A 24,822-nucleotide genomic window follows, 5' to 3' on the forward strand; every position below is an offset into this window, starting at 1 on the left:
CTGCGCCTGTCTGAAAAACAGTAGTATGCTTCTTTCCGTCTGTCTACATAATCCTTGTCCTTACTGATCTCTGCCTGTCTCTCTCCACTTTCACTGAGCATTAATACATTTAATTAACTTTAATATTAAATCTGTGTTTGCTTGCCAGTCAATTTATATGCAGAATAGAATACAATAGAATAGAATAGTCACATTAACTGGAGGGACTCAAACACAGGACTCCTTGGCTCAAAGGAAGGGTTTATTCACAAACACCGGGTGAAATGTACAACAGTGACAAAGTGCTATATACAAGGGTGCGGGGATCAGGGCTCCAGGGAATCCACAGGGAAAAGCAGGTGAACAGTCTCACTCCTCTTCTGTCTCTCTTGGTGTCTTACCAGTCTCTCACTCCTCTCTCACACCAGAATCTTTGTAAGGAACAAGGGCAGGTCCACAGTGTCTGTACACAGGAAAACAATGTGTTAACACAAGAAGCAAAACCAAGGGAACTAGATTGCAGTGTCTCAGCCAGGATTTCACTGACACAGGTTAAGCAACAATCCAGCGAAGAGAAGTCTCGATTCTTCCCTTAAGTAAAGGCCAGTTAATGAGACGCAGGTGTTACCCATCTCCCAGGTATGTAGGCCAAAGGTGGGAGCCCACAATGAACTCCGCCCAGGTGACAGAGGGAGAGAGAGGGAGAGGGGAAGAGAGGAAAGAGAAAACACAAAGCAGATTATTTCTCAGGCAGATCTGCTGGACCGTGACAAGAATAAACCTTCATTATCCCAGAAATTTGGGTGTTACACAGCTCTTATAGCAGGGGGAAATATAAAATATAAAAGGAAGACACAAAGTGGTCCTATATACATAAGCAACTGAAGTTCGTATATACAGGTAACAATGTAAAGAAATATGTATAGAATAAATTGTACGGAGATAAGCTAACCAAAAGGATGTTAAATTGTCTTATAGAGTCTGACAGCTGCTGGTAAGAATGACCTGTGGTCGTGCTCCATCCTACACTGTGGGTGTAAAAGTCTGCTGCTGAACGAGCTGTTCAGTGCTCGTGCAGTCTCAGACAGGGGATGGGAGCTGTTGTCCATGATGGATGTTAGCTTAGACAAAATCCTCTCCTCCCTAACCTGCTCAATGGACTTCAGAAGAGAGCACTGAAGCTCTGCAGTTCAGTTATTTCCTTTTGTGTCTACAGGAATCCAATTTTCTTTTGGACAATGTGCAAAGTAAAAGTGCTAAGTAAAAGTATATGCGCATAAGGAACTTGTTTGTATAGAAAATCAGTATAGTATGAACATTGTAGCACATTATTTATCTCAGCTTCTGCATATTATTCCCTGCTTCTGCATACACACATTTGTGTGTCCGTTTATGTGTCCGTTTACAGGAGGAGAAAATGCATTTTTGTGTACAGCGCAGCCCATGCACCAGTATGTTAATGACTAACCTCACATTGTGGATGGATTATCTCAGTTGTTCTCCTGACTTTAGTCAAAGTCAAAGCAAACTTTATTGTCATCTCTGCTTTAAACAATACAGTATATTGAGAGACAAGACGACGAGGTTCCAGTTCCATTCAGTGCAAAAAAAACAATAAATATAAGAAGAGTAAGAAATAAATATACACTTTAAGACTAAGGTAAAAGGATCAATAACAATTTAAATTTCGTAAACATGGGCAGGATTATGAGATGCAGCTGGTCAGAATGCTCTCTATGGTGCCCCTGTAGAACATGGTGAGGATGGGAGGAGGAAGGTTGGCAAGCTTTAGGCGTCTCAGGAAGTGGTGGTGCTGCTAGGCCTAGCAACATCTTCACAAAACCTAAAGGAATCCAGTTACTTTTTTTTCTCAGCTTCTAAAACTGTATTATGATATTCCATTTGGTGCTTAGTTGAACTTTCAAATATGACAAATATATACAATTTTGGTTATTGAATGAAATACGTGTATATGCCATATATATGTTGGCACTCAAATTTCCCTGTGCAATGTTTATGCAAACTTTCATTATGATTAGTCCACTAATCTTGGAGCATATAGTATGATGATGATAATAATAATAATAATAATAATAATAATAATAATAATAATAATAATAATAATAAAAGTTGCTGTTGTTTCTTTTATTTATTTCAAGAGAAAACAATACAAAGTTGTCACTAAAGGATTACATTTTCTCTCTCATTTTTTCTTTCAGACTAAACCATGATGTTCACAGGACGGTTCATGTATTATGACTGAAATGTCTAAGTTCTGGGGGTTTGAACAGCACCTGTCCTGACTAGTTTGAACATGTAATGCTTTGTTTTTCCATTGTTATTGATGACATTGTTTACGCTTTACAATTTTTGGCATTTGTGTTTTAGTTTTGTGCTAGATGCGACATGTATGTAAGACAAGTGAGAAATGCATTAAAAATCAATAAAGAAAACAAATAACTAACTATCTTCAGTTCTTCTTGAATTAAGAAAAATGCTAACTTGCCTTACAGAATACAAGTAATGACACATACTAATATAAAACTGTTTATCTTTTGAAAAATTGTGTTGTGCACCATCATGTTGTATTACTTGGATTTTCCACAAGAGTGAGACAAAGCTCCATGTGTAGTAGCAGCAATGTGGGTGCCACCTCTATGTGAAAACCTGTGCTGATCATAATTTACAGTTTTTTCTGAATGCTTAAACCCTAACTGTGATTCCTGTAGCACAATCTCTAAAACTATTCAGACTTATAGCAAAACCACTCACTGAGTTTGCAAAAACTAAAAGCACAAAAACTGCTTTGCACTCAGTTTGCAATTTTGTAACACACACTTTGCAAAACTGTAGGCACAATTCACTGCACAACACTCAATTACCAAATTTCCAACACACTCCTAGCAAAAGTATACACATGTATGGCTATCATTAACACTAATTTGCCAACTGTCTGGCACACTTTCACATGTGAAAACTTTTTTAGATAATTCGTTCACTTTGCAATCAGCCTAAGCACTATAATACAGGTAAGCTGTGTGTGCGGAGTACAATGGAGGGAGCAGAAAGAGTGAGAAGTAGAGGAGGCCGAGGAAGAGGACGTGGAGGTGAAGAAGTAGGATGAAGAGGACGACAAGGACAAGGAGGAGCAACAGGAAGACGAGGAGGGGGGAGAGGAAGATGAGGAGGGGGGAGAGGAAGGGTAGGAAGAGTAAGAAATAGAATTGCTGATGACATCAGAGCTACAATAGTGGACCATGTAATCAACCGTGGAATGACCCTGAGGGTAGCTGGCCAACGGGTCCAGCCTAACTCGAGCCGCTACACTGTAGCAAGTACCATAAGGACATCTTGAAATGAGAATCGGTTAGTACAGTCACTTCGCACAAAGATTTGTAGCACTGCCATATGCCAATGAGAAACACACCAATACCATTGATGTAAAAATACTGAAATTGTTACTTTACAGAATTGCTAGATGACCAGATGCTGGGGCAGAGGAAGCATGTTCACTGCAGACCAAGTAACCCATATAGTCATTATGGCGGTTGCAAATAATCCTATACTTGGAAATAAACACTTGTGTTTGTTTTGATGTGTTTGAATAAACACCAGTACTTGAAGTTTGGATCCCTCTATGCTTATGGATCTATGACAGAAGTATGAGCTCAAACTGACATAGCCTACCTTGTGCACAGAGAAAGCAAAAGCCAGATGTGTTTTGTATTCATACCATCAGTGTGCAGTTGGCGCATTGTGTGCTTAGTAGATGATGGCTTGTGTGTACTGTTTGATACGGAAACACCATTTTTACGAAGGTGTGAAGAGTTAATCTAGCTGTGTTTGCTTTTGCAAGAGAATTAAAATGTTTTGATTATTGGGTGACAGGTTTTCTTATTTGTGTGAAGAGTTTTGCAAAATTAGCCAATAGTTACAAAAAATGTGCTTAAGCAATCAGAAAAAACTGTAAAAATACTGACAGAAAGGCATGGGAAGGCAGTTGTGCTATGAAGAGGTGCATTCATTTCCAACCACAAAGAATGTTTATGTAACTCTTCCTCTTTCCAGACATACACAGAGTCAGTGTAAATCTGTGAACTCTGTCTTTAAGTGAAAGCTTAGATTGTGTTTCCATGTGCATTTGTGTACCTTGTGGGTTTGGAGGAATTCACATTTGGGAGGGATGACACAAAACAAATTAAGCCTTACTATTGGCTGCCTCTGAAATGATCTGGCAGTGTGTTGCCCCGATTGGCTGAAGACCCTGTGGCAGCCAGCCCAAATCTTTGACGCTGTTGCTGGGATGGAGTCAAAGCATGCTGCTGCCAGTCTAAGTGGCAAGGAGCCGGCAGCAAGGAAGCAGGGCACCATGCCCAGCAGAATGCCTGACAGCGTCTCCATGTCTGACATCCCCACCAAACACCCTCCCTCTCGGTCCTTACCTGAACCCCTCTATGTTTCTATAAATACCATTGATAAATTTAAACCAAACATACAGTATTTAATATTCTAAAACATGTACATGTATATATAAAATTGAATCGTAGGATGGATTGACAATTTGTCAATTTGAAGACTATGTGAGGGAAACCCCACTCATGGCACATAGGTGTGCCATGAGTGGGGGGTTCCCCTTATCCTGAAGTCTTTTTGTCTCAGTATTTTATCTGCCCTTGTTATCGATGCTACAGCTTTGTCTCTGTTCAAGAAGTCCCACCAAGTGTTTTCTTTTGAGAAAACAGATGATTAACTACAGCAAATAAAGTAATTTCATACCTCAAAACTTCACAAACAAAAAGATATGAGTCCAGAAGCCAAACACAATTCAAATATGAAAACTACATCATGCAAGGGACCTTTTCCCCTATTACAGTTTTTTCTGATTGCTTAAGCACATTTTTTGTAACTATTGGCTAATTTTGCAAAACTCTTCACACAAATAAGAAAACCTGTCACCCAATAATCAAAACATTGTAGTTCTCTTGCAAAAGCAAACACAGCTAGATTAACTCTTCACACCTTCGTAAAAATGGTGTTTCCGTATCAAACAGTACACACAAGCCATCATCTACTAAGCACACAATGCGCCAACTGCACACTGATGGTATGAATACAAAACACATCTGGCTTTTGCTTTCTCTGTGCACAAGGTAGGCTATGTCAGTTTGAGCTCATACTTCTGTCATAGATCCATAAGCATAGAGGGATCCAAACTTCAAGTACTGGTGTTTATTCAAACACATCAAAACAAACACAAGTGTTTATTTCCAAGTATAGGATTACATTTTTTCTCAAATGTTAAAACACAAAAGCCAATCCTGTAACCCAAATGACCAGTAGTCTAAACACATTTACTAAATGTAGCCACCATATTCCAGTACCATAAACACATGTCACATGAAGACACAATTCACAAAACACAACCCTCTGTACTCATAAATCTAAACACATTTTTCCTTGCTAAAACACATGTTGCAAAACAACTCTGCTCATATCCTCAAATGAAAGCCCATGTGATGCAAAATGCTTGCCACAGTCACCAATCTTTGAACACAGGGAACACACCTGGCGTCATTCACTACACACAATGACTCAAAGTTGAAGACACTTGTTGCTAATGCTGTACCCACATGTAAAAGCAAGTTCAGAGTGCACAGTATGCTGAAGGTTCCAAACAAACACAATGGATGAAGGCAGAGTCAGGGGAAGAGGAATTTGATGCAGAGGAGGGAGAAGAGCTGGCCCTGGAAGAAGAGGAGCAGGCCAATGAGGAAGAGGAGTTCAAATGAGAGGAGGAAGAGGAGCGACCAACGAGGAAGAGGAGAAGGCCAACATGGGAGAGGAGAAGGTCCAGGAGGGAGAGCAAGACAACCTCGCACCATCATTACGGACGAGATGCGAGCAACAGCTCAGCGACATGATGCCGCACAGTGATTGTGGTGTGTGTGTGGTGTGAATAACGTAAATAAAAAAACTTCACACCCTGTTCATGTTTTCAAGATTACTGTTGTGTGCAATAGATTCTGTTTTTGCATTGAGTTGTGTTACAGTAGTGTACGTACATGCAGGATTTTCTATAGATTTATACTACTCATATGAAACTCACAAATCTAAATGCCTAATCCTCTGCAGAGATCTACGACGATCCGTTACTGTATAGTTTCTAAAATATGCATTGGCAGTTATGAAACAAAGAACCTTCTCACAAATTGAGCATTGTGTTTTCAATTGTTTTGCTGTAGTGTGTAATGCTGTGTATAGTGTTTACAGTTTTGACAGCTTCGAGCTGCTCTCTTGGTGTGGGAGTTTGAGTTTTGCAGTGGGAAGGTGTGGTTGTGTTTATGTAGCTTTAGAGAAGGGTGTTGTGTTTGGACATTGGGGGACCTGGTGGTAACGTTTGTGAAATGTGTTTTAGCATTTGAGAAAAACTGTATTTGCAATCGCCATAATGACTATATGGGTTACTTGGTCTGCAGTGAACATGCTTCCTCTGCCCCCAGCATCTGGTCATCTAGCAATTCTGTAAAGTAACAATTTCAGTATTTTTACATCAATGGTATTGGTGTGTTTCTCATTGGCATATGGCAGTGCTACAAATCTTTGTGCAAAGTGACTGTACTAACCGATTCTCATTTCAAGATGTCCTTATGGTACTTGCTACAGTGTAGCGGCTCAGTTTAGGCTGGACCCGTTGGCCAGCTACCCTCAGGGTCATTCCACGGTTGATGACATGGTCCACTATTGTAGCTCTGATGTCATCAGCAATTCTATTTCTTACTCTTCCTACCCTTCCTCTCCCCCCTCCTCGTCTTCCTTGCTCCTCCTTGTCCTTGTCGTCCTCTTCATCCTACTTCTTCACCTCCACGTCCTCTTCCTCGGCCTCCTCTACTTCTCACTCTTTCTGCTCGCTCCATTGTACTCCGCACACACAGCTTACCTGTATTATAGTGCTTAGGCTGATTGCAAAGTGAACTAATTATCTAAGAAAGTTTTGACATGTGAAAGTGTGCCAGACAGTTGGCAAATTAGTGTTAATGATAGCCATACATGTGTATACTTTTGCTAGGAGTGTGTTGGAAATTTGGTAATTGAGTGTTGTGCAGTGAATTGTGCCTACAGTTTTGCAAAGTGTGTGTTACAAAATTGCAAACTGAGTGCAAAGCAGTTTTTGTGCTTTTAGTTTTGCAAACTCAGTGAGTGGTTTTGCTATAAGTCTGAATAGTTTTAGAGATTGTGCTACAGGAATCACAGTTAGGGTTTAAGCATTCAGAAAAAACTGTAAAGCATGACTTGATAGTGCAGCAGTTTGGTAGGACATGCAGTCCAACTATAGTGTAGCACTGCACTCTAGTGGACGAAGTAATTATGACATGGGAAAGAAAGTAAAGCCAACTGCAAAATGAGATGATGCCACAATGAGTCCCATTGCATGTGGTGGATGAATGGGGTCAAGCACCATAATAAATAAATAAATTAATTAAATTAAATTATAACACAGGACATTTTCCACTTCAAACTAATATTCAACATGGCTTTGACTCAAAACCAAGTCTGCTTATGATTTTTTTATTTTTTTAAGATCATGTGGGAACAAATTACTAATTACTGAGAGCTTCCAAGTGTACTGATACTCTGTTTAATCCGTATAAGTCACAGTTATTATCAAATCATAGTAATGTGTGTAGAGGTCCCGGTTTGATAGTTTAACAAAAAAATTTTTTTAAATGCCCTCCAAAAGCTAGCACTATTCATCACTAGTCATGGAAAACAGAAAACATTCCAGGTTTTACTTGACCACTGTAGCCATGCTGACAAAGAGTCAAAGTCAAGCCAAGTATTCTGTTGCGTCTGCGCTTCCACAGGCCCCGCTGGTTTAGAAACTTATTCCAATTACAGTTTTTGCCCGTTGCTTGAACACCATGAACCCATGCCTAGACTAAAGTAACACAAGTTGAAGCTTTTGTTACCATACCTCAAACACATGTACCACCCCAGTTCCAATTATGCAACACACCTACTCCTTTATGCAACACACATGGTCCTGCATGCTACACTCCATTTCATACATAAGACACTTCGCTCACAAAATGAAATTTCAGGGTGCCATTCGGAAAACACATGTATCCAAAATACAAAACACATCGGGTAATTGCAACCACTCAAATACACACCTGAAGGCACTTACTTGCAAAACCGAACACCAATTAGCCAACTACAAAAAGCCCTCAGCGTAGCCATTTCAAGAACTTTGCAAGCATGGATGGAGGGAGAGCAAGAGGAAGAGGTAGAGGAGGAGGAGGAGGAGGAGGAGGAAGAGGAGGAGGAGGAGGAGGAGGAGGAGGCCAAAGAGGCCATGCACGGACCCATATTTCTGATGAAATAAGAGCAACTTTGATGGACCATGTCATCAACCATGGCCTGACTATGAGGGAAGCTGGGCAGAGAGTCCACCCACATCTAAGCCGCTTCACAGTGGCATCTGTAATACGAACATTCCGACTAGAAAACAGGTCTGTCTTCACCTCCATACCTTCTGCTCTACTCAGATGGTTTCATAGCACTGTTCTACAGTATATCACATTACCATATCAAGTGTACGGGGTGCTAATGCTCCTTTTGCAGCCAAAGTGGCTGATTCCTTATATTGAAGTACAGTGTTGTACAGTGGATGACACAGTACATACAGTAAAGTACTGTAAGAAAAATAAGCAAACCGATGACAATATGTGGTTGTATTTCTCCAGAATGACTCGAAGACCTTCTGGGGGAGGACGGCAACGCCTGTTCACACAACAGCAGGAACTTGCCGTTGTGGACCTAGTGAGGGCAGACAATGCCATCCGTCTCCACCAGCTACGACGGAAAATACTTGCAGACAGGCGAGTGTTCAGCAACATAGACCATGTGAGCATCACCACCATCAGACGCATCTTGGGTAAACACAGCATCACCATGAAGCAGCTCTACAGAGTCCCATTCGAGAGGAACAGTGACAGGGTCAAAGGACTTCGAGCTGAATATGTACGGGTACGTGTAACTGTCCCTTACATTTACAATAGAGTATTGGTGAAGTCCAGTAGCAGCTGAATATGTACCATATCAGTACCACATGGATCTATTCTGAGAGCTACACAGGTACCTGTGTGATGGGGTGAGGGTGCTGTATGTGTAGCACTGTAGTACAGTGATATGTTCCCCTTTTTTTCAGAGAATCTCGGCCATGGATGGAGCTGCACAGCCTCATGAATACATTTTCATTGATGAAGCTGGATTCGACCTGAGCAAAACAAGACGACGGGGTCGTAATGTAATTGGCCAAAGGGCAATTGTGCACGTCCCAGGGCAGCGCGGGGGAAACATCACATTATGTGCCGCCATATGCCTTCGAGGGCTTCTGCATCATCATGCAATACTAGGTCCATACAATAGCCAACACATACTCACATTTCTAGATGCTCTCCATGATATAGTTGTACAGAACAGACCAGATCAGCCCAGGTTTGTGGTGATATGGGATAATGTCAGTTTCCATGGGGCTGCTCTGGTCCAGGCCTGGTTCTCCAACCACAATCAATTTGAAGTGGTATACTTGCCCCCTTACTCACCATTTTTGAACCCTATAGAGGAATTTTTTTTCGGCTTGGAGATGGCGAGTATATGACCGCCAACCACATGCCCGCATGCCTCTTCTGCAGGCAATGGAACAGGCCTGCGGCGACATTCAGGTGACAGCAATCCATGGATGGTTTCGACATGCAAGAGGATATTTTCCCCGGTGCCTAGCGGGAGAGGACATTGCTTGCGATGTTGATGAGGTCCTGTGGCCAGACCCCAACAGAGCCCACTTATGCACAATTGTCATGGTTTTTTGTGTTTACAGTATAGTGTTTTTTCTATTGCAGTATTATTGTGTTGTTCTTGTTTTTTTTGCTTTATCTGAATTCATGGTACTGCAATGTACAATATTGAGTAGGTCTATTTGCGTTTTTGGTTGTTTGAAAATGTGTCTCCTGTAAATGTGCCTTCTGAATACACAATGGAAATCAAGGACTGCAGTGTTTTATATAAAGAAGACTAGTGTGTTCCCCCTGATCTGTCAGTGTTTGCATATGATGCAAGTATGTGTCATTTTGTCAACAGAGTTACATTTTGACAGAGGAATGATAGGTTTTGACAGCAGAGTTTAGGTTTTGGGAGTGGAGTTTCAATTTGGCACAGATGTGAATGGTATATTTCCCAGTGTTGTGTCATGTGTACTTGTGTGTACAGTTTGGCACAGAGAGCGGAGTTTTGCAAAATGTGTTCAAGCAGTGGGCAAAAACTGTAAACAAACACCCATTGTAAAAAAAAAAAAAAAAAACCTATGGTCACAAAAGGTTAAAACTGTGTGTGTGTGTGTGTGTGTGTGTGTGTGTGTGTGTGTGTGTGTGTGTGTGTGACCAAAAGGGTCATAAAGGCAGGAAGTTTACTAAACAAGAAAACAGAACCCTCACATAGGATGTGTCCCTATAATACAGTTTTTCTCGATTGGTTTGGCTCATTTCTTGAAACCGAGATGACATTCTCAAAATAACATGGACAAATCTCCAAACCACCTTGCAATTGTTCACAACAGAATGGCATTTTTCATTGGTTTTATCAAATTGCAAATGCTTTAGTACATGTCTCAACTGACTCTGTGCTTCTTTTCAAATGATTATGTACAAGTAGCTACAGTTAGCACAATGAGCCCACATTTAGCACATTTTCCAAATAAATAGATCTTGGCTATCTAAACTGATTAGTTGATTTTTCAGTGAAATGGTTACTCACTCCAAAACATATCAGCATGGTTTCATTGTGTAAGTCATCATATGCACAATTGTCTGTTCAACTGTCAAAATTAGTCAAAGATATAATACCATGGAAGAATATCTTGGAAGTTATGACAGTACTTGACAATCAATCAGGTGAAATTAGAACTAACGAAGGAGCAGTTTCCCACATCTCAGATGACCAATCAAACAGGTTGTTTAGATACCTGACAGGTGTTGTCTGTGATTATGGCTGCTGCCAAATGTATATAGACAGAGCTTGGCCCGGGGCCAGTTTCATTTGCAGTGTGAACATGGAAGCACCTTGCCAAGTACAACAGCAACTTCCTGCTCGAGGAAGAGGAGGAAGAAGAAGAGGAAGAGGAGGAGTGAGAATGCGTGGAGGAATAGGGGGAAGAGGCCGAGGAGCACGGAGGCACCATGATGTCCCAGATGAAATCCGGGCCACCCTTATTGACCACGTTATAAACCATCGCCTCACAATGGCAGAGGCAGGTCGCCGAGTGCAGCCTAATGTGCCTCGGTCTACAGTCTCCTCCATCATCCAAACCTTTCGCAGGGAAAACAGGTACAGAACTATGCTATTGAACTATTCAGTGTTGGTGTGTGTGTAGGCCTAGAGTACTGTAATATCTTCATGTGATGTCATATGATACTATAAAAATGACAAAGAAAAAAAATGGAGAAAATACTGTGAATAGTATTCCAGTCACTGTGCATTGCATCACACTTTTAGTACCATAAAACAGCAGTACAATTACATTGGTAACTCATTTCGTAACAAATTTACAGTGTTGACCTTTGACTTGTATGTCTAGGATTGGACGACAGCCTCAAGTGGGTGGCAGAAGAAAACTTCTAAATGAACAACAAGGACGAGAAATATGCAACATGGTCATTGCAAATAATGCCATCACACTGAGACAGATTCGTAATGCAATCCTGCTAGACAATGTAATGTTCCAAAATATAAACTCTATCAGCATCTCCACAATAGACCGGGTATTGAAGAAACATCAGATGACCATGAAACAGATTTACAGGGTACCATTTGAGAGAAACTCTGACAGAGAGCAGTGCGTCGATGGCCAGGGGGATGAGGATGGTGGCCAGGAAAGAGAGGGTGACAATGGCGACCACTGAAAATATTACTGTACTATAGTTCTGAAACTTTATTTACAGTATGGTAGGCTAGAGTTTGTTTTGGTTTTTTGTTTGTGTTTATAACTGTTCACATTTACAGAATCCTGTATATGTTTTCTTTTCACAGTATGTTCTCTAATGTTAACATTTCTTTGTACGAATAAAAATGTTTACAGTTTCCTTGAGTATGAGTGGTTTATTGGAGGCTGATTTTAATGTAGAATCTTTTAGTTTTATTCATAGTGGTATTCTGTTGCTAGACCTGTGCCTCAGTGACAAAACGTCTAAGCATTTTGACTTGCAGTGCTTAAACAATGCCAAAGGTATAATGCATTTTGGGGGCATTGACTATTTATAAGAGAAGGATATTTAGTTTTGACACATGGATAAACTCTTTTGGGAGAGATATGAGCTTTTGCAGGCGATCCATGGTGTTGTGCTAAACCATCCAGGTTATTTTGACAAAAGCACTAAATGAATGCACATGTGCCAAGGCAATCGAGAAGGATCTGTGCTATTTTGACTGTACTGACCTTTTATATGGGAAAGGAATCTGCTTTTGAAGCATGGACGAAGAGTTTGGGGAAGGATATTTGATTTTGCTAGTGAGCTATAATGTTGGGCAGAACTGTAAGACTGTTTGGCCAAATGACCTTATGGTTTTGAGAATGTCATCTCGGTTTCAAGAAATGAGCCAAACCAAGCGAGAAAAACTGTAAAACACTATAGTCTCCCCCACCATTCAACAGGCTGGGGAGGGGGTCAGAAATAAAGGAATGTCTTTAATCATATAGTTTGAACCAAGACTTTAAGTAACAGAATGACAACATTTAACAATTTGACTCCAACGTATTCCTTTAACTTTAACTAGTAACTTAAACTAATGTAAGTCTATAACCAGCAAGCAACCAATAAGGTGATGTAATTTCTACATTTCACTGTGTGTTATACTTGTATAACTATGCACGTGACAAAAAATGAACCTTGAACCTTGAACCTTAATTTTCTGCACTGACACAAGATGGCGCTAAATATGTTCTAAAAACTTTTAACACTTATCTCTTAACTCATGCTTCACAGATAGTGTTAAATCTATGTCCGTTTTTTGACAGCAGGGGTCCTTGGTGTGAATCAGCCTTTATAGTTGTAATGTTTCATGTTTTCTTTAATGACTTCTGAAGTTTAGACTATTTCTCTCTTATTAATCATTCCATGATTATGCCCTTTAGACTCCATTCCTGCAAGGCTGCTCAAATAAGTTGCCTGATTAATAATGTTTAAATTCTAAATGTGAATAATCTGTCTATATTAAAAGGGTAGATACCGCAGGCTTTTAAGGTGGTGGTAACTACCATTGCTTATAAAGCTCTTACTTGATCCAGGTGTCTTATGTCCTATCTAATTACAGGCCAATCTCCAACCTTCTTTTTATGTAATAAAAAAAAAAAATCTTGTAAAACAGCAAACCAATCATCTGCAGAGGAATGATTTATTTGAAAAGTTTTTTGTTTTGTTTTGTTTTTCAGATTTCATAATTATAATTATGAATCATTATAATACAAAAAAGCAAGTTATGAATGATCTTCTTATGTACTCTGACTGTGGACTCATCTCTATGCCTGTCCTGCTATACCTTAGTGCAGTAGTCCATAACATTTACTCCAGAAATTATAACACAATGCAGGTATTACAGTTTTTGCCCGTTGCTTGAACACTACAAACCCATGCTTAGACTAAAGTAACACAACGTGAAGCTGTTGTTACCATACCTCAAACACATGTACCCCCTACCTTAAACAAAAGCGCTGCTTTGCACCCCAGTACCAATTATGCAACACACCTACTCCCTCATGCAACACACATGGTCCTGCATGCTACACTCTATTTCATACATAAGACACTTCGCTCACAAAATGAAATCTCAGGGTGCCATTCGGAAAACACATGTATCCAAAATACAAAACACATCGGGTAATTGCAACCACTCAAATACACACCTGAAGGCACCTACTTGCAAAACCGAACACCAATTAGCCAACTACAAAAAGCCCTCAGCGTAGCCATTCCAAGAACTTTGCAAGCATGGATGGAGGGAGAGCAAGAGGATATTTACCCCGGTGCCTAGCGGGAGAGGACATTGCTTGCGATGTTGATGCGGTCCTGTGGCCAGACCCCAACAGACGGCGGGATCCATGAGCCCACTTATGCACAATTGTCATGGTTTTTTGTGTTTACAGTATAGTGTTTTTTCTATTGCAGTACTATTGTGTTGTTGTTGTTTTATTTGCTGTACCTGTATTCATGGTACTGCAATGTACAGTATTGAGTAGGTCTATTTGCGTTTATGGTTGTTTGGAAATGTGTCTCCTGTAAATGTGCCTTCTGAATAAACAATGGGAATCAAGGACTGCAGTGTTTTATATAAAGAAGACTAGTGTGTTCCCCCTGATCTGTCAGTGTTTGCATATGATGCAAGTATGTGTCATTTTGTCAACAGAGTTACATTTTGACAAAGGAATGTTAGGTTTTGACAGCAGAGTTTAGGTTTTGGGAGTAGAGTTTCAATTTGGCACAGATGTGAATAGTATATTTCCCAGTGTTGTGTCATGTGTACTTGTGTGTACAGTTTGGCACAGCGAGCGGGGTTTTGCAAAATGTGTTCAAGCAGTGGGCAAAAACTGTAAAGGCACTCTGCTTGTGTTGGTATAACTTTAATGTGGTAATATGCTTTTGTTTGTATGATTTGGCACCCTCTTGTGGCCACAGTTGGCACTTGGGAAGTTGTAATGCCCAGCTAGTTTGCTACAAGTGCTCAGTGGAGGTAAAACCTTTGCCCACGCATGCCTGTAAGTTTTCATTACATACTATAACCTTAACTATCTGATTTGTGATGCATGTGTAATGTGCATATACTGAGTTACTATTTCAGCTGTGTGGTCATTACTCATTTGTAAAGCTACTTGTGTGCTAGCGACTGTATATTAGCATGTGTTGGCTAACTTGCTATGATCAATAATGCTAGTTAACTGAAGGTGATGTTTATGTTTAATTTAGGCAACCTTAAGATTTATGTTTTTTGCTGGTTGTCATGAAAACTAAGTTTCAATTAGTACATTATGTATGTTCAGTGAATGAGAAGGTAATTATCTGTTTTGTGTTTATTTAGTTTTACAAAAAGAAAAGAGAAAGGAGAGTAATGAAAATGGATAAAGGATACCATGTATAAGAAGCCTCAATAACATGGCCTGTAAACTAGAGATGCAGATCAAAGTAAAGAAGAATCTCAGTTTTTTTTAGTATTTATTTATTTATTGTCAAGAACAATGAAATTGCGTTTGGGGCTTCCATACAACCCCAAAAAAAGAAGAAAATAATAAATACCCCTTAAAACCCAAGTGTACATATTTAACCCAGTGTGACTCCAATGCAATAAGACAATCCTTAGCAATAATGTTCGTAGAAATTCAGACAAAGACCTGAGAAACATGACAAAATACAACAATGCAACCCATTCAATATTATTGTACTGTGAGATATGATATCAGATATGATAGTTATCTATTTAAGAAAGAGGGGGGGGCAGGAGGGGGAAGAGAATAAAGATATGATGCACCAATGCAGACCAGTTCATTGCTATTAAGAAGTTGGATATGGTTATTGTCCGTGAGAGGGGGGCAGAGAGTTCAGGAGCCTCACAGCCTGTGGATACAGGCTGTTGGCCAGTCTGGATGTTCTGGCCTGTATAGACCTGTACCTTCTCCCTGAGGGCAGCAGATGGAAAAGGTGGCGCGCAGGGTGATGTTGGTCCCGCAGGATACTGTGCACCCTCCTCAGACAGCGAGTGGGGAAGATATTACTGATCTCTGGCAGACTTGTTCCAATACAGTTTTTTACAGTCGCTAACAAGCGCCTACCCATACTTCAGATACTTTTTCTAAACTCTTAACACAGACTCACACCTACAAAACACAATTGGCCAAATGGATAATATCCTTCCCAAAAATACACTTTGTTAAATATATACTAACTCCTCATTTCAAAATTAGAACACATCTTTCTCTGCACACACTAACTGTACAAAAACACTATAAATCTGACTCAAAATGAAATTAGTCTGTCAAAGAATAACACTTGTTTTCACTTCACAAGGTACATGCAGTCAATCAAAGTACACCAGGTTTCAAAATACTGGCTATTATTGACATTACAAAAACTGCATAGACTTTTATGTTTCAGTTTCACAGGTATTTGCATGCGAAACATGCAATCCACCATATTGACACCAGAAATGTCTTGGTTGGTAACTGTATGTCCACATGTACAGTAATGTTCACATTCAAAAGCATTCCAGTAAAAAGCAAACAAGTTTTTGTTTCTTTACTGTTTACCACAGGAGGTACAGTAGAAACACGGTATGATAGGACAGAGAAAGTTTTACAGTATTGCTTACAGTGAACAAAATATCCATGAAACACACAAGAGCATTCTGAACAAAAAAACAACAGCAAAAAGCCAAGATAAAAAGGGGGGGAGGGGGGCTAAAAAAAGGCAAAAAAGTTGCATCTAATCTCTGCGATCTTCAGGGTTAGGCCACATGTTTTCATCAACATCACATCTGATGTTATCCAAGTCGATGCACCTGGGATAAAACCGCCTGGTATGTCGGATCCACCCTTGGCAATCGTCAACTGTGATGTCCCTGGAGCCAGCATCCATGGCTTCAAGGAGGGACATCTGGTCATGTGGCTGATGGTCATAAACCTTCCACCGCCATGCAGAAAAGAACTCCTCTATGGGGTTGAGGAAAGGTGAATAGGGTGGAAGGAAGAGACTCACCAGTCTTGGGTGGACTTCAAACCATGTTGTTATTGCTTGCGAGTGATGGAAAGCCACATTGTCCCAGGTAATTACAAAGGTCCTCATGTTTTCACCCTCCTGACCCTGCTCTGGAACCAGGCGCTGGTGGAGATCATTGAGAAAGGCAAGCAAGCGCTCTGTATTATAGGGTCCAACCTGACATCTGTGAAGGAGTAATCCTGCATTTGCAATTGCTGCACACATGGTAATGTTTGCCCCTCTCTGTCCTGGCACATCAACTGTGGCCCTTTTTCCAATTACATTCCGTCCACGTCGACGCCTTTTGGCCAGATTGAATCCTGCCTCATCGATGTATATGAATTCATGAGGGGCCTGGTTGGCCTCCAATTCCATAACTCTCTGAAACAAAGTTTATGTAAGTCATGTTAGTACTGTATACCATACTGTACTGTAACCTAGTATTGTGTAGGTTACCTACTTGCAAAGTGCAAAGCTTATAGAACTGGACATTGGATTGAATATACACTGTACCTGGACATATTGTCGTCGTAGCTCCTTGACCCTCTCACTGTTCCTCTCAAAGGGAACAGTGTAGAGCTGCTTCATCCGCACTCTATGTTTGGACAATGTCCGCGAAATGGTTGTGAGGCTGATTCTATCGATATTGTCGAATATCTCATGGTCCGCCACAATTCTGGTTTGTATTTCACGCAGTTTTATTGCATTATTTGCAGTAACCATTTCCACAATGGCAAGCTCCTGATCATTACTGAGGAGCTTTCCTCTTCCCCCAGAGGGTGGAAGACGTTGCATTCTTTAGAAAGACAGACAATTCAACATATGCATTACTGTATGACCATATTGACATGTCAAGTGAGAATAGGAACAATCCATGTAAAATGCAATACTTACCTGTTGGTTTGTTGAAAGGTGCGTATAATGGAGGCAACCGTTGACCGCCTCAAATTGGGCTGCACTCTTTCACCAGCCTCTCTTAGTGAAAGACCATGGTTGATTACATGGTCAATGATAGTGGCACGGATTTCATCACTGACTACTGTTCTTGCAGCCCTTGGAATGCCACCACCACGCATTCTTACACCTATACCTTGCCCTCTCCTTGGGCCTGCTCTTCTCTCTGGGCCCCTTGCTCTTACTCCTCCTCGACCAGACATTACAGTGTTTGTCTTTTTTTTGTTACCAAAAACATCACTCCTCAAGGTCTTGCCTTATGAACCCCACTGAGTCTAAGCCAGAATGGAAGAAGGTGTGGTTGGCCCAATTTACCCAACATAAATCAGCTGTGTGTCAATTATTCAATTGTTTGTTTGTTTACAGCTGAGATATATTTTTGATATTGATATTGTTTTTGTACTGATATCATTGCAGGGGCAGAGGTTTTTATACTGTATCTACGGTTTGGAATATTGTTTTTGCTATTGTGGGATGTTGTGTGTTAACATTCGTAGATACTACAAGAACAGTCCATAGTTTTGTTGGGAGGTATAACTTGTCTGTTAAGAAAATGTAAGCATTGTGGAAATGTGTTCACTGACTGCATATTGGGTGAACACGACATGAAATGTGTGAATGGTATGGCCACAACAGACCGATGCTGTGCTAATTGTGTTTAGAGTTTTGCAAATGTGACAACTGTTTGGACAAACGCTTGTTAGCGACTGTAAAAAACTGTAATTCTGCCAGCTTCTTTCACCACCCGCTGGAGTGCTTGCTGATCGGCCTTGGTGCAGCTGGGGAACCACACTAGTTCAAAGCATTCTCTTCTTCTCATTCTGTTCACTGTCTGTCAAACTGGATAAGCTAAACCACGCCCACATCTAGTGAGGACAGAACACTGCTGCTGTGATTTGAATCACACCTATCTGATAGATTCCAATTTAAGCATGATAATGAGGAGTCTTTCTCACACACAAAAGTTTGCTATAGATTTCCACAAGGCTCTGTGCCATGATCCAATACCTTTTACATTATACACATATTACTATTATTAGAAAACTGTGAAAACCATTTTTACTGTTATGCAGATGATACCCAGCTCTATTCATTTAAGATAATACAAATGAGCTGGTTACACTCAGAAATGTCTTAAAGGCCAGGATGACCTAAAAATCTTAGAAACATGATGTCTAATCAGATGCTTACCTTATGGCATTACCTTTGGCTCTAGTAAAGATTTGAGGAATCCTGGAGTCACAGAGCACTTTGCTCTGAGACTGCAAGCTTACTTAGTGGTCCCTGAAGTTTTCAAAAGTGCCCTGGAATAAAGGGAACCCTGTGAAAAACTTGCCTTGTAAAATGTAAAAAATACACATAAATTAAAATGTACCAAAGTAAAGCGATCTCTCTCCTTTCATCTCAGACAGCATGGTCTTACGCCTGTTTGCGACCATCCTTTAATTTACTGCCATCTTGTGGCTGCAGTTGGTTATTGTCACTGAAAGTTTTTACAGGCATGTGTCACACTAGCACCCAACCTGCCTTGGTGATGCAGAAAATGATGGATTCACAGCCAGTGCACCTGATGGCTGTCTTCACACAGATGGTGGCTGAGGTGGCCCAAATGCACACAGAACAAGCAGCGACACCTGGAGTCACTGCAAGCAGATAGACAGACTCGGGTGCTGTAGAAACTATTGTTCTGCATTGTCTTAGTGAAGTCTTTTGCTTTTACTCACAATTATGTGGTCCTATCTTTCTACAAACCCCCTGCTGAGCATGTTTCAGGTTTTTTATGATTTAACCAAGGATAAAGGAGCTCAAAATAGAAGAGGCTGGAAGAGTTCAAGTTCAAGTTCAACTTGAACTTGAACTTGAAGCTACATTTTCATTTTTCCTCAGTCATTTAAAAAAAAAAACAACTGATAAATTTATGGTATAGCTAAAGTAAAAGCCAATTATTCCTGTGTTCACATAGCTGCCTAGTTGCAGAGTAATTATATAATCCACCATGCCTCAGACCTTGCCTTTTAGAGGGGGCATGCTGAAATGTTCCCAAAAGAAAACTTGATGTATTTAATTACTGTGGCAGATGTTGTATTCATCAGATGTATTTCCTGGGATCTTTTGGAGCCAATCGCCTGGCTTGGTGGTGACTGCACCGAGTGCTCCAATTACCACTGGGACCTCTCTTGCCTTCCTTCCTTGCCACCTTCCACATCTTTGCGAGTTGTCCGTCTGTATCTGGAACGCCCACAGAATCTTAATTCGATCATTCTCAAACACCCTAGGAGGCATGTGGGGTGTTTTGACCTTAGGACTTCCAGGTCTCACTAGGCACAGATGTTTCTGTATATTATGTCAGCCACTTGATTGTGGCATTCCATGTATACCCTGCCTGCTAGCATCTTGCACCTTGCTGTTAAGTGCTGGATTGTCTCAGGGGCATCTTTATACAGCCTGCACCTGGAGTCTTGGCTGGTGTGGTAGATGCTCGCCTTTATGGATCTTGTAGAGCTTGTTCCTGTGCTGCCATGATTACTGCCTCTGTGCTGTCTTTTAGTTCAGCTTTGTCCACCTACTGGTGGAACCTCTGTATGTTAGCCACTTATATCTGCCAATGGTACATTAGTGCAGGATCCTGCCATTCCATGATTGTTGCTCCTCTTGAACTTGGATTTCAGCTGCCTGAGGTATTCACTAAGCACCCGGTCAGTTGTCACCATCTTTCTGATGTACTCCTGGATGTTTGTTGTCTCATCCTGAACAGTGGTACGGACAATAATTAGTCCTCGGCCTCCTTCCTTAAACTTAGCGTACAGTCTCAGGATTTTGGGGTGAAACCCCCCATGCATGGTCAGTAGCTTTCTTTTCTTGATATCAGTGGCTTCTATCTTCTCCTTTGCCTTTGGCCATCTTTTTATTCCAGCAGGGTACCTGCTGCCTGACCCTCTGCAGGTATTTGGTGGTTGAAGCTTTTCTAGCCGCCTGTTCTTAGTTCCTGTTTGCCTGTGGGATTCCTAAGTGCTTGTAGCTGTTCTCAGTGCAATGATGCCTTCTGGTAATGCAATCCAATTAGTTCTGACTACCTTCCCCCTCTTTGTTACCATCCAACTACACTTCTCCAGTCCAAACGACATTCCAGTATCGTCATTGTATATCCTTGTGGTGTGGATCAGTGAATCAATGTCTCATTCACTCTTCGCATACAGCTTGATGTTATTCATGTAGAGGAGGTTGCTCATGATTGCTCCATTTCATAGTCAGTATCCATAGCCATTCCTGTCACTGATCTCACTGAGGTGCTTCAGGCAAATGTTCCGTCTACCAGTAGCTGGTGTTTCACTCTTCTGGTATCCCTACCTATTTCTTTCTGTACCCCGCTCATCTATTGAACCATGTGCCTGTTAATCTTAGCCACTACAGGGCTCGCAAAATTTTAAAATCCCTGGTAGCCCTTCGGGCAGGCACTCTTTAGTTTTTGGTAGCCCGAAATAAATTTGAGTAGCCCGAATAAAAAAAGATTTTTTTTATTGTATAATATTGTAAAGGAAACAAAACATCAATCAAAAAATTGTTAAAACACAAATTACAACAACTGTGTAAACATTACAATCAACTCAAATATCTGGTTCTAATTAAACAGAATTTTCTGTGAACTTGTTAGAACTGTGTAGAACATGAATTAGTCTGTGTCAGATCCTGAATCTGAAATTTCCACTGAAGTCTCGGATGAGAAAATGCCACTCTACGTTGAGGGCATAGCATCTCCTTCATCAGCTTTCTCTTCCTGTGCATTGCCCTCCATTTCACTGCTCTTTGTTCTTGTCGGGGTTTTATGATCCAGGTGTCTTGAACCTTTTCCAGAAAACATCCAGAAACGAATCGACTTGTCAGGGCAAAAAGATTCAACTGTTTCCCCATTAATGGAGAGTTGCATGCAGTCATTCAGTGTTTCAGGGTGTAGAGAGGTACGATGTGTTGTCTTCACTCGGTTCATGCAAGAAAATCCTCTCTCACAGATGGCTGTTGATGGACTAAGTGTCAGCATTAATTTCACCAGCAACAAGATATGAGAGAGATGTTCTGGATTCTCAGAGAGGAGATCTCTGTACAAGCAATCTACTTTGCGACCCCGGCGTTCTGCAAGCCACACTTTTAGATCCATCCATTCTTGTGGAATTTTCTCTTTCTCTTCTGCATCTAGCAAACAGGCAAAATGTGTGACAAGATAATCCACCTCTTCATCCCCATAATTTGCTAGTTCTTCTCTGGGGTAGGGAAGAGTGGAAGGGTCAAAAACCTTGAAACAAGAGAGAGGCTTTTCATGGAGATTTTTAAATCTGTTGTCCGTGTACTTGACTGTGTTGTCAATAATCTTCTGGATCTCTGCACCAAAGGTGTCTTTGTCTGTTCCCTCACCTCTTCTAGCAGGTCGCTGACTTTTTGTTAGCTGAGTTCCACAGTAGCAAATGCTACCATCCTGGTTCGCTGTGAACTTTGTGTCCAAGGTTTTCTGATATTCTCCTGGTTTTGTTTTTAGGCTGAGTAAGCGTGATGTTGTGCTCTCAACTAACTGATTTGTTCGTGTGATGTTTAGGTTATCATGCTGAAAATCAGTAGAGCACTTGGATAAGATGGTACTGTAGTCCAACATGAAATGCAGGAAGTGAACAAATTTCTCAGTCTTCATCTCCTGCACCACCCCCTTAGCCTTGGCTGCATCCTCGGCTTTGACATCACTTCCTTCTGCCATGTTCTCCATATGAACAACAGTGGGAGTGTAATTTTTTTCCACAGCCTTTAGACATCTCAGCCGGCTTGGAAGCCACCGTGTGCTCTTCAGCCCACTGAAATGTGCCAGCCTCTCATTTAGCAGTTCACTTATTTCTGTCAGCTCTCTTCGCTTCTTTGGGGAATAGTAGTACATCTTAAAGATGGTTTTCAGTGTATCTTCAAATTTCACCAGGTACTCACAGCCTTTCACGCTATCCAGCACGGCTAGCTCTAGTTTGTGTGCCACACAGTGGATTGTTATGATGTGGGGTATCCTCTGTTTCAGTCTCCCAGCTACTCCTGTTTTCTCACCCATCATCACTGCAGCACCATCAAAATTTGCACACACTACTTTCTTTTTCCATGTGTCCTCTCTGATACCCATGGTGTTCACTGCTTCATCAATAGCCTCTAAAATACCTGCAGCATTTGCACTCTTGACTGGCTGACATTTGATCATGTATGTGGCTATGTCACCATTATCCCTCACATACCTGACGTGAACCAACTCCTGTTCTATTATACCAGTGTCTGTACTGCCATCTGCAAGAATGGATAAGAACCTGCTTTCTTGAATTTCCTTTTCAATCTGGTCTCTTGAAGTTTGTGCTATTGCTCCAATAAACTCTCTGCAAGCATGGTCATTGAGGTAAGTGGAACCAAGATCTAGGCCATTTGCTTTCTGAAGTTTGCAAAGACTGCTAAATTTTGCCAGTGGTAGTTCACTCTTTGCAACATAGTACGCAGTTCTAAACAGCTTTTTCAGGACTTCTTGTTGTGCTTGGTTTATTTTTAGTATGGTTTTTGCAATTGGTGTTTGTTCTGGGACAGATGCTGCAGACTGAGCACCAATGCATTTCTTGTGATGCAGAGATTTCTCATGAGTTCTGATGGGGTCTTTCCTAAAATTACTGGTCCCAGTAACAAAGGCGCTTGTCGACTCAGCAATAGAGGGAAACTCACGACACACCTGGCAGAACATTATAAGATAAGATAAGATAAGATAACCTTTATTAGTCCCACACGTGGGAAATTTGTTTTGTCACAGCAGGAAGTGGACAGTGCAAAAGTTATGAGGCAAAAATTAGAATACAATAAGAATAAATACAGTACACAACTGTACAGAATAGAATAAAATACTATATACAGTAGAATAAAATAAAATAAATATACAATAAGATAAAAATAGAATACAAATACAAATACTATATACAACTGAGTAAAAATACAACGATGACAGAAAGGATTATTGCACTTAGTATTATTGCATATGTATGGATGTGTGTGCTTGATCAGTTAAAGTCTTTATTATGGAGTCTGACAGCAGTGGGGAGGAAAGACCTGCGATTATGCGATTATGTTATTTACCTTGTCATATTCTAGCCACAGAAATTCTTTTGTCCATGAATCCAAAAAACTGCGCTTTCTTTTTGCCTCGTAATCTGATTTATCATAACTTTTCCGCTTTGTGGTAGGCCTTTCTTTGCCTGTCCCTTCTTCATCCTGACCTGTCTTTTTTGGCTCAGCAGAACTAAAATACCTGCGTAAATCCATCTGTCTTTACACATGCCAGAGATTTTTTTTTTTAATTCTCTGCGCAGTCAACCTCTAGCACGTTTAAGCTTGCTGCGGGAGATTTCACGTGCCACGTTTGAAGAGTAAGCTAGTGAGTGATGTTGTGTCCTGTCTGACTATACCATATTGCACCACTAGAGGGTGGTGTCGTGAAATAAGAGGTAAGTGCAGTCGGGAAATTGTAGAGTTAGAATATAGTTAAGACGGCTATCTGATAACTCGATATGTCTCCCTGTTACCTCTACGATGTAAAGTTATGTGCTGCATTCATTAAAGAGCACTGTTCTTTGATGAGGACTCAGCTAATTACTCAGCTACATTTGCGAAAGAAAGCAAAGGCATTGTCATATATTTTTACTTCCTATGATAGCCCGACGGGCAGGGCTGAGATAGATTTTGGTAGCCCGACTGGAAATATCACTAGCCCCGGGACGTCGGGCTAGCGATTTTGCGAGCCCTGCACTATGATGCCTGGCAGAAGCTTCCATCTGGTACTGAGGCAGGTTATTGGCTGGTAGTTGGATGGGACAAGTCCTTTCTGGGGATCAGGACTGTCCAGCCTACAGTTAGCTATTCTGGGTGTCTCTCGTTGATTAGCAGCTGGTTCATTTGTGCTGCCAGATATTCATGGAGTGCAGTCAGCTTCTTTAGCTAGGCCTGAATTATGTTGGGGCCTGGTTCTGTCCAGCTCTTCATACTGGAGACCCTTTCTTGGATGTTTTCCACTGTGATGTTACTGGACCATGTTCACGGAGGTTGC

At 40.9% G+C, this 24,822-nt stretch overlaps 2 protein-coding genes across 2 annotated transcripts; one reads left to right on the forward strand and one right to left on the reverse strand.

Moving 5' to 3' along the window:
- The first annotated feature begins 8,718 nt into the window (after positions 1-8,718).
- LOC143418505 (uncharacterized) lies at positions 8,719-9,799 on the forward strand. The gene is made up of 2 exons (XM_076883587.1): positions 8,719-9,006; positions 9,188-9,799. The coding sequence occupies exons 1-2, from the start codon at positions 8,725-8,727 to the stop codon at positions 9,638-9,640; spliced, it is 735 nt and encodes a 244-aa protein (XP_076739702.1). The 5' UTR covers positions 8,719-8,724; the 3' UTR covers positions 9,641-9,799.
- A 6,097-nt stretch (positions 9,800-15,896) lies between these two features.
- LOC112436388 (uncharacterized) lies at positions 15,897-17,934 on the reverse strand. Its single transcript, XM_076883092.1, has 3 exons — positions 17,667-17,934; positions 17,286-17,568; positions 15,897-17,153 (listed from the first exon to the last, which is right to left on the reverse strand). The coding sequence occupies exons 1-3, from the start codon at positions 17,927-17,929 to the stop codon at positions 16,500-16,502; spliced, it is 1,200 nt and encodes a 399-aa protein (XP_076739207.1). The 5' UTR covers positions 17,930-17,934; the 3' UTR covers positions 15,897-16,499.
- Positions 17,935-24,822: the final 6,888 nt, after the last annotated feature.

Source organism: Maylandia zebra, linkage group LG4 (genome assembly GCF_041146795.1).
Source record: "Maylandia zebra isolate NMK-2024a linkage group LG4, Mzebra_GT3a, whole genome shotgun sequence".
NCBI lineage: Eukaryota > Metazoa > Chordata > Actinopteri > Cichliformes > Cichlidae > Maylandia > Maylandia zebra.

Coding starts and splice junctions, on each gene's coding strand:
- LOC112436388 (XM_076883092.1), bottom strand. CDS start 17,929: ATGTCTGGTCGAGGAGGAGTAAGAGCAAGGGGCCCAGAGAGAAGAGCA. Junction 17,569..17,666: donor ACCTTTCAACAAACCAACAG/GTAAGTATTGCA, acceptor GTCTTTCTAAAG/AATGCAACGTCTTCCACCCT. Junction 17,154..17,285: donor TACGACGACAATATGTCCAG/GTACAGTGTATA, acceptor ACTTTGTTTCAG/AGAGTTATGGAATTGGAGGC.
- LOC143418505 (XM_076883587.1), top strand. CDS start 8,725: ATGACTCGAAGACCTTCTGGGGGAGGACGGCAACGCCTGTTCACACAA. Junction 9,007..9,187: donor TTCGAGCTGAATATGTACGG/GTACGTGTAACT, acceptor CCTTTTTTTCAG/AGAATCTCGGCCATGGATGG.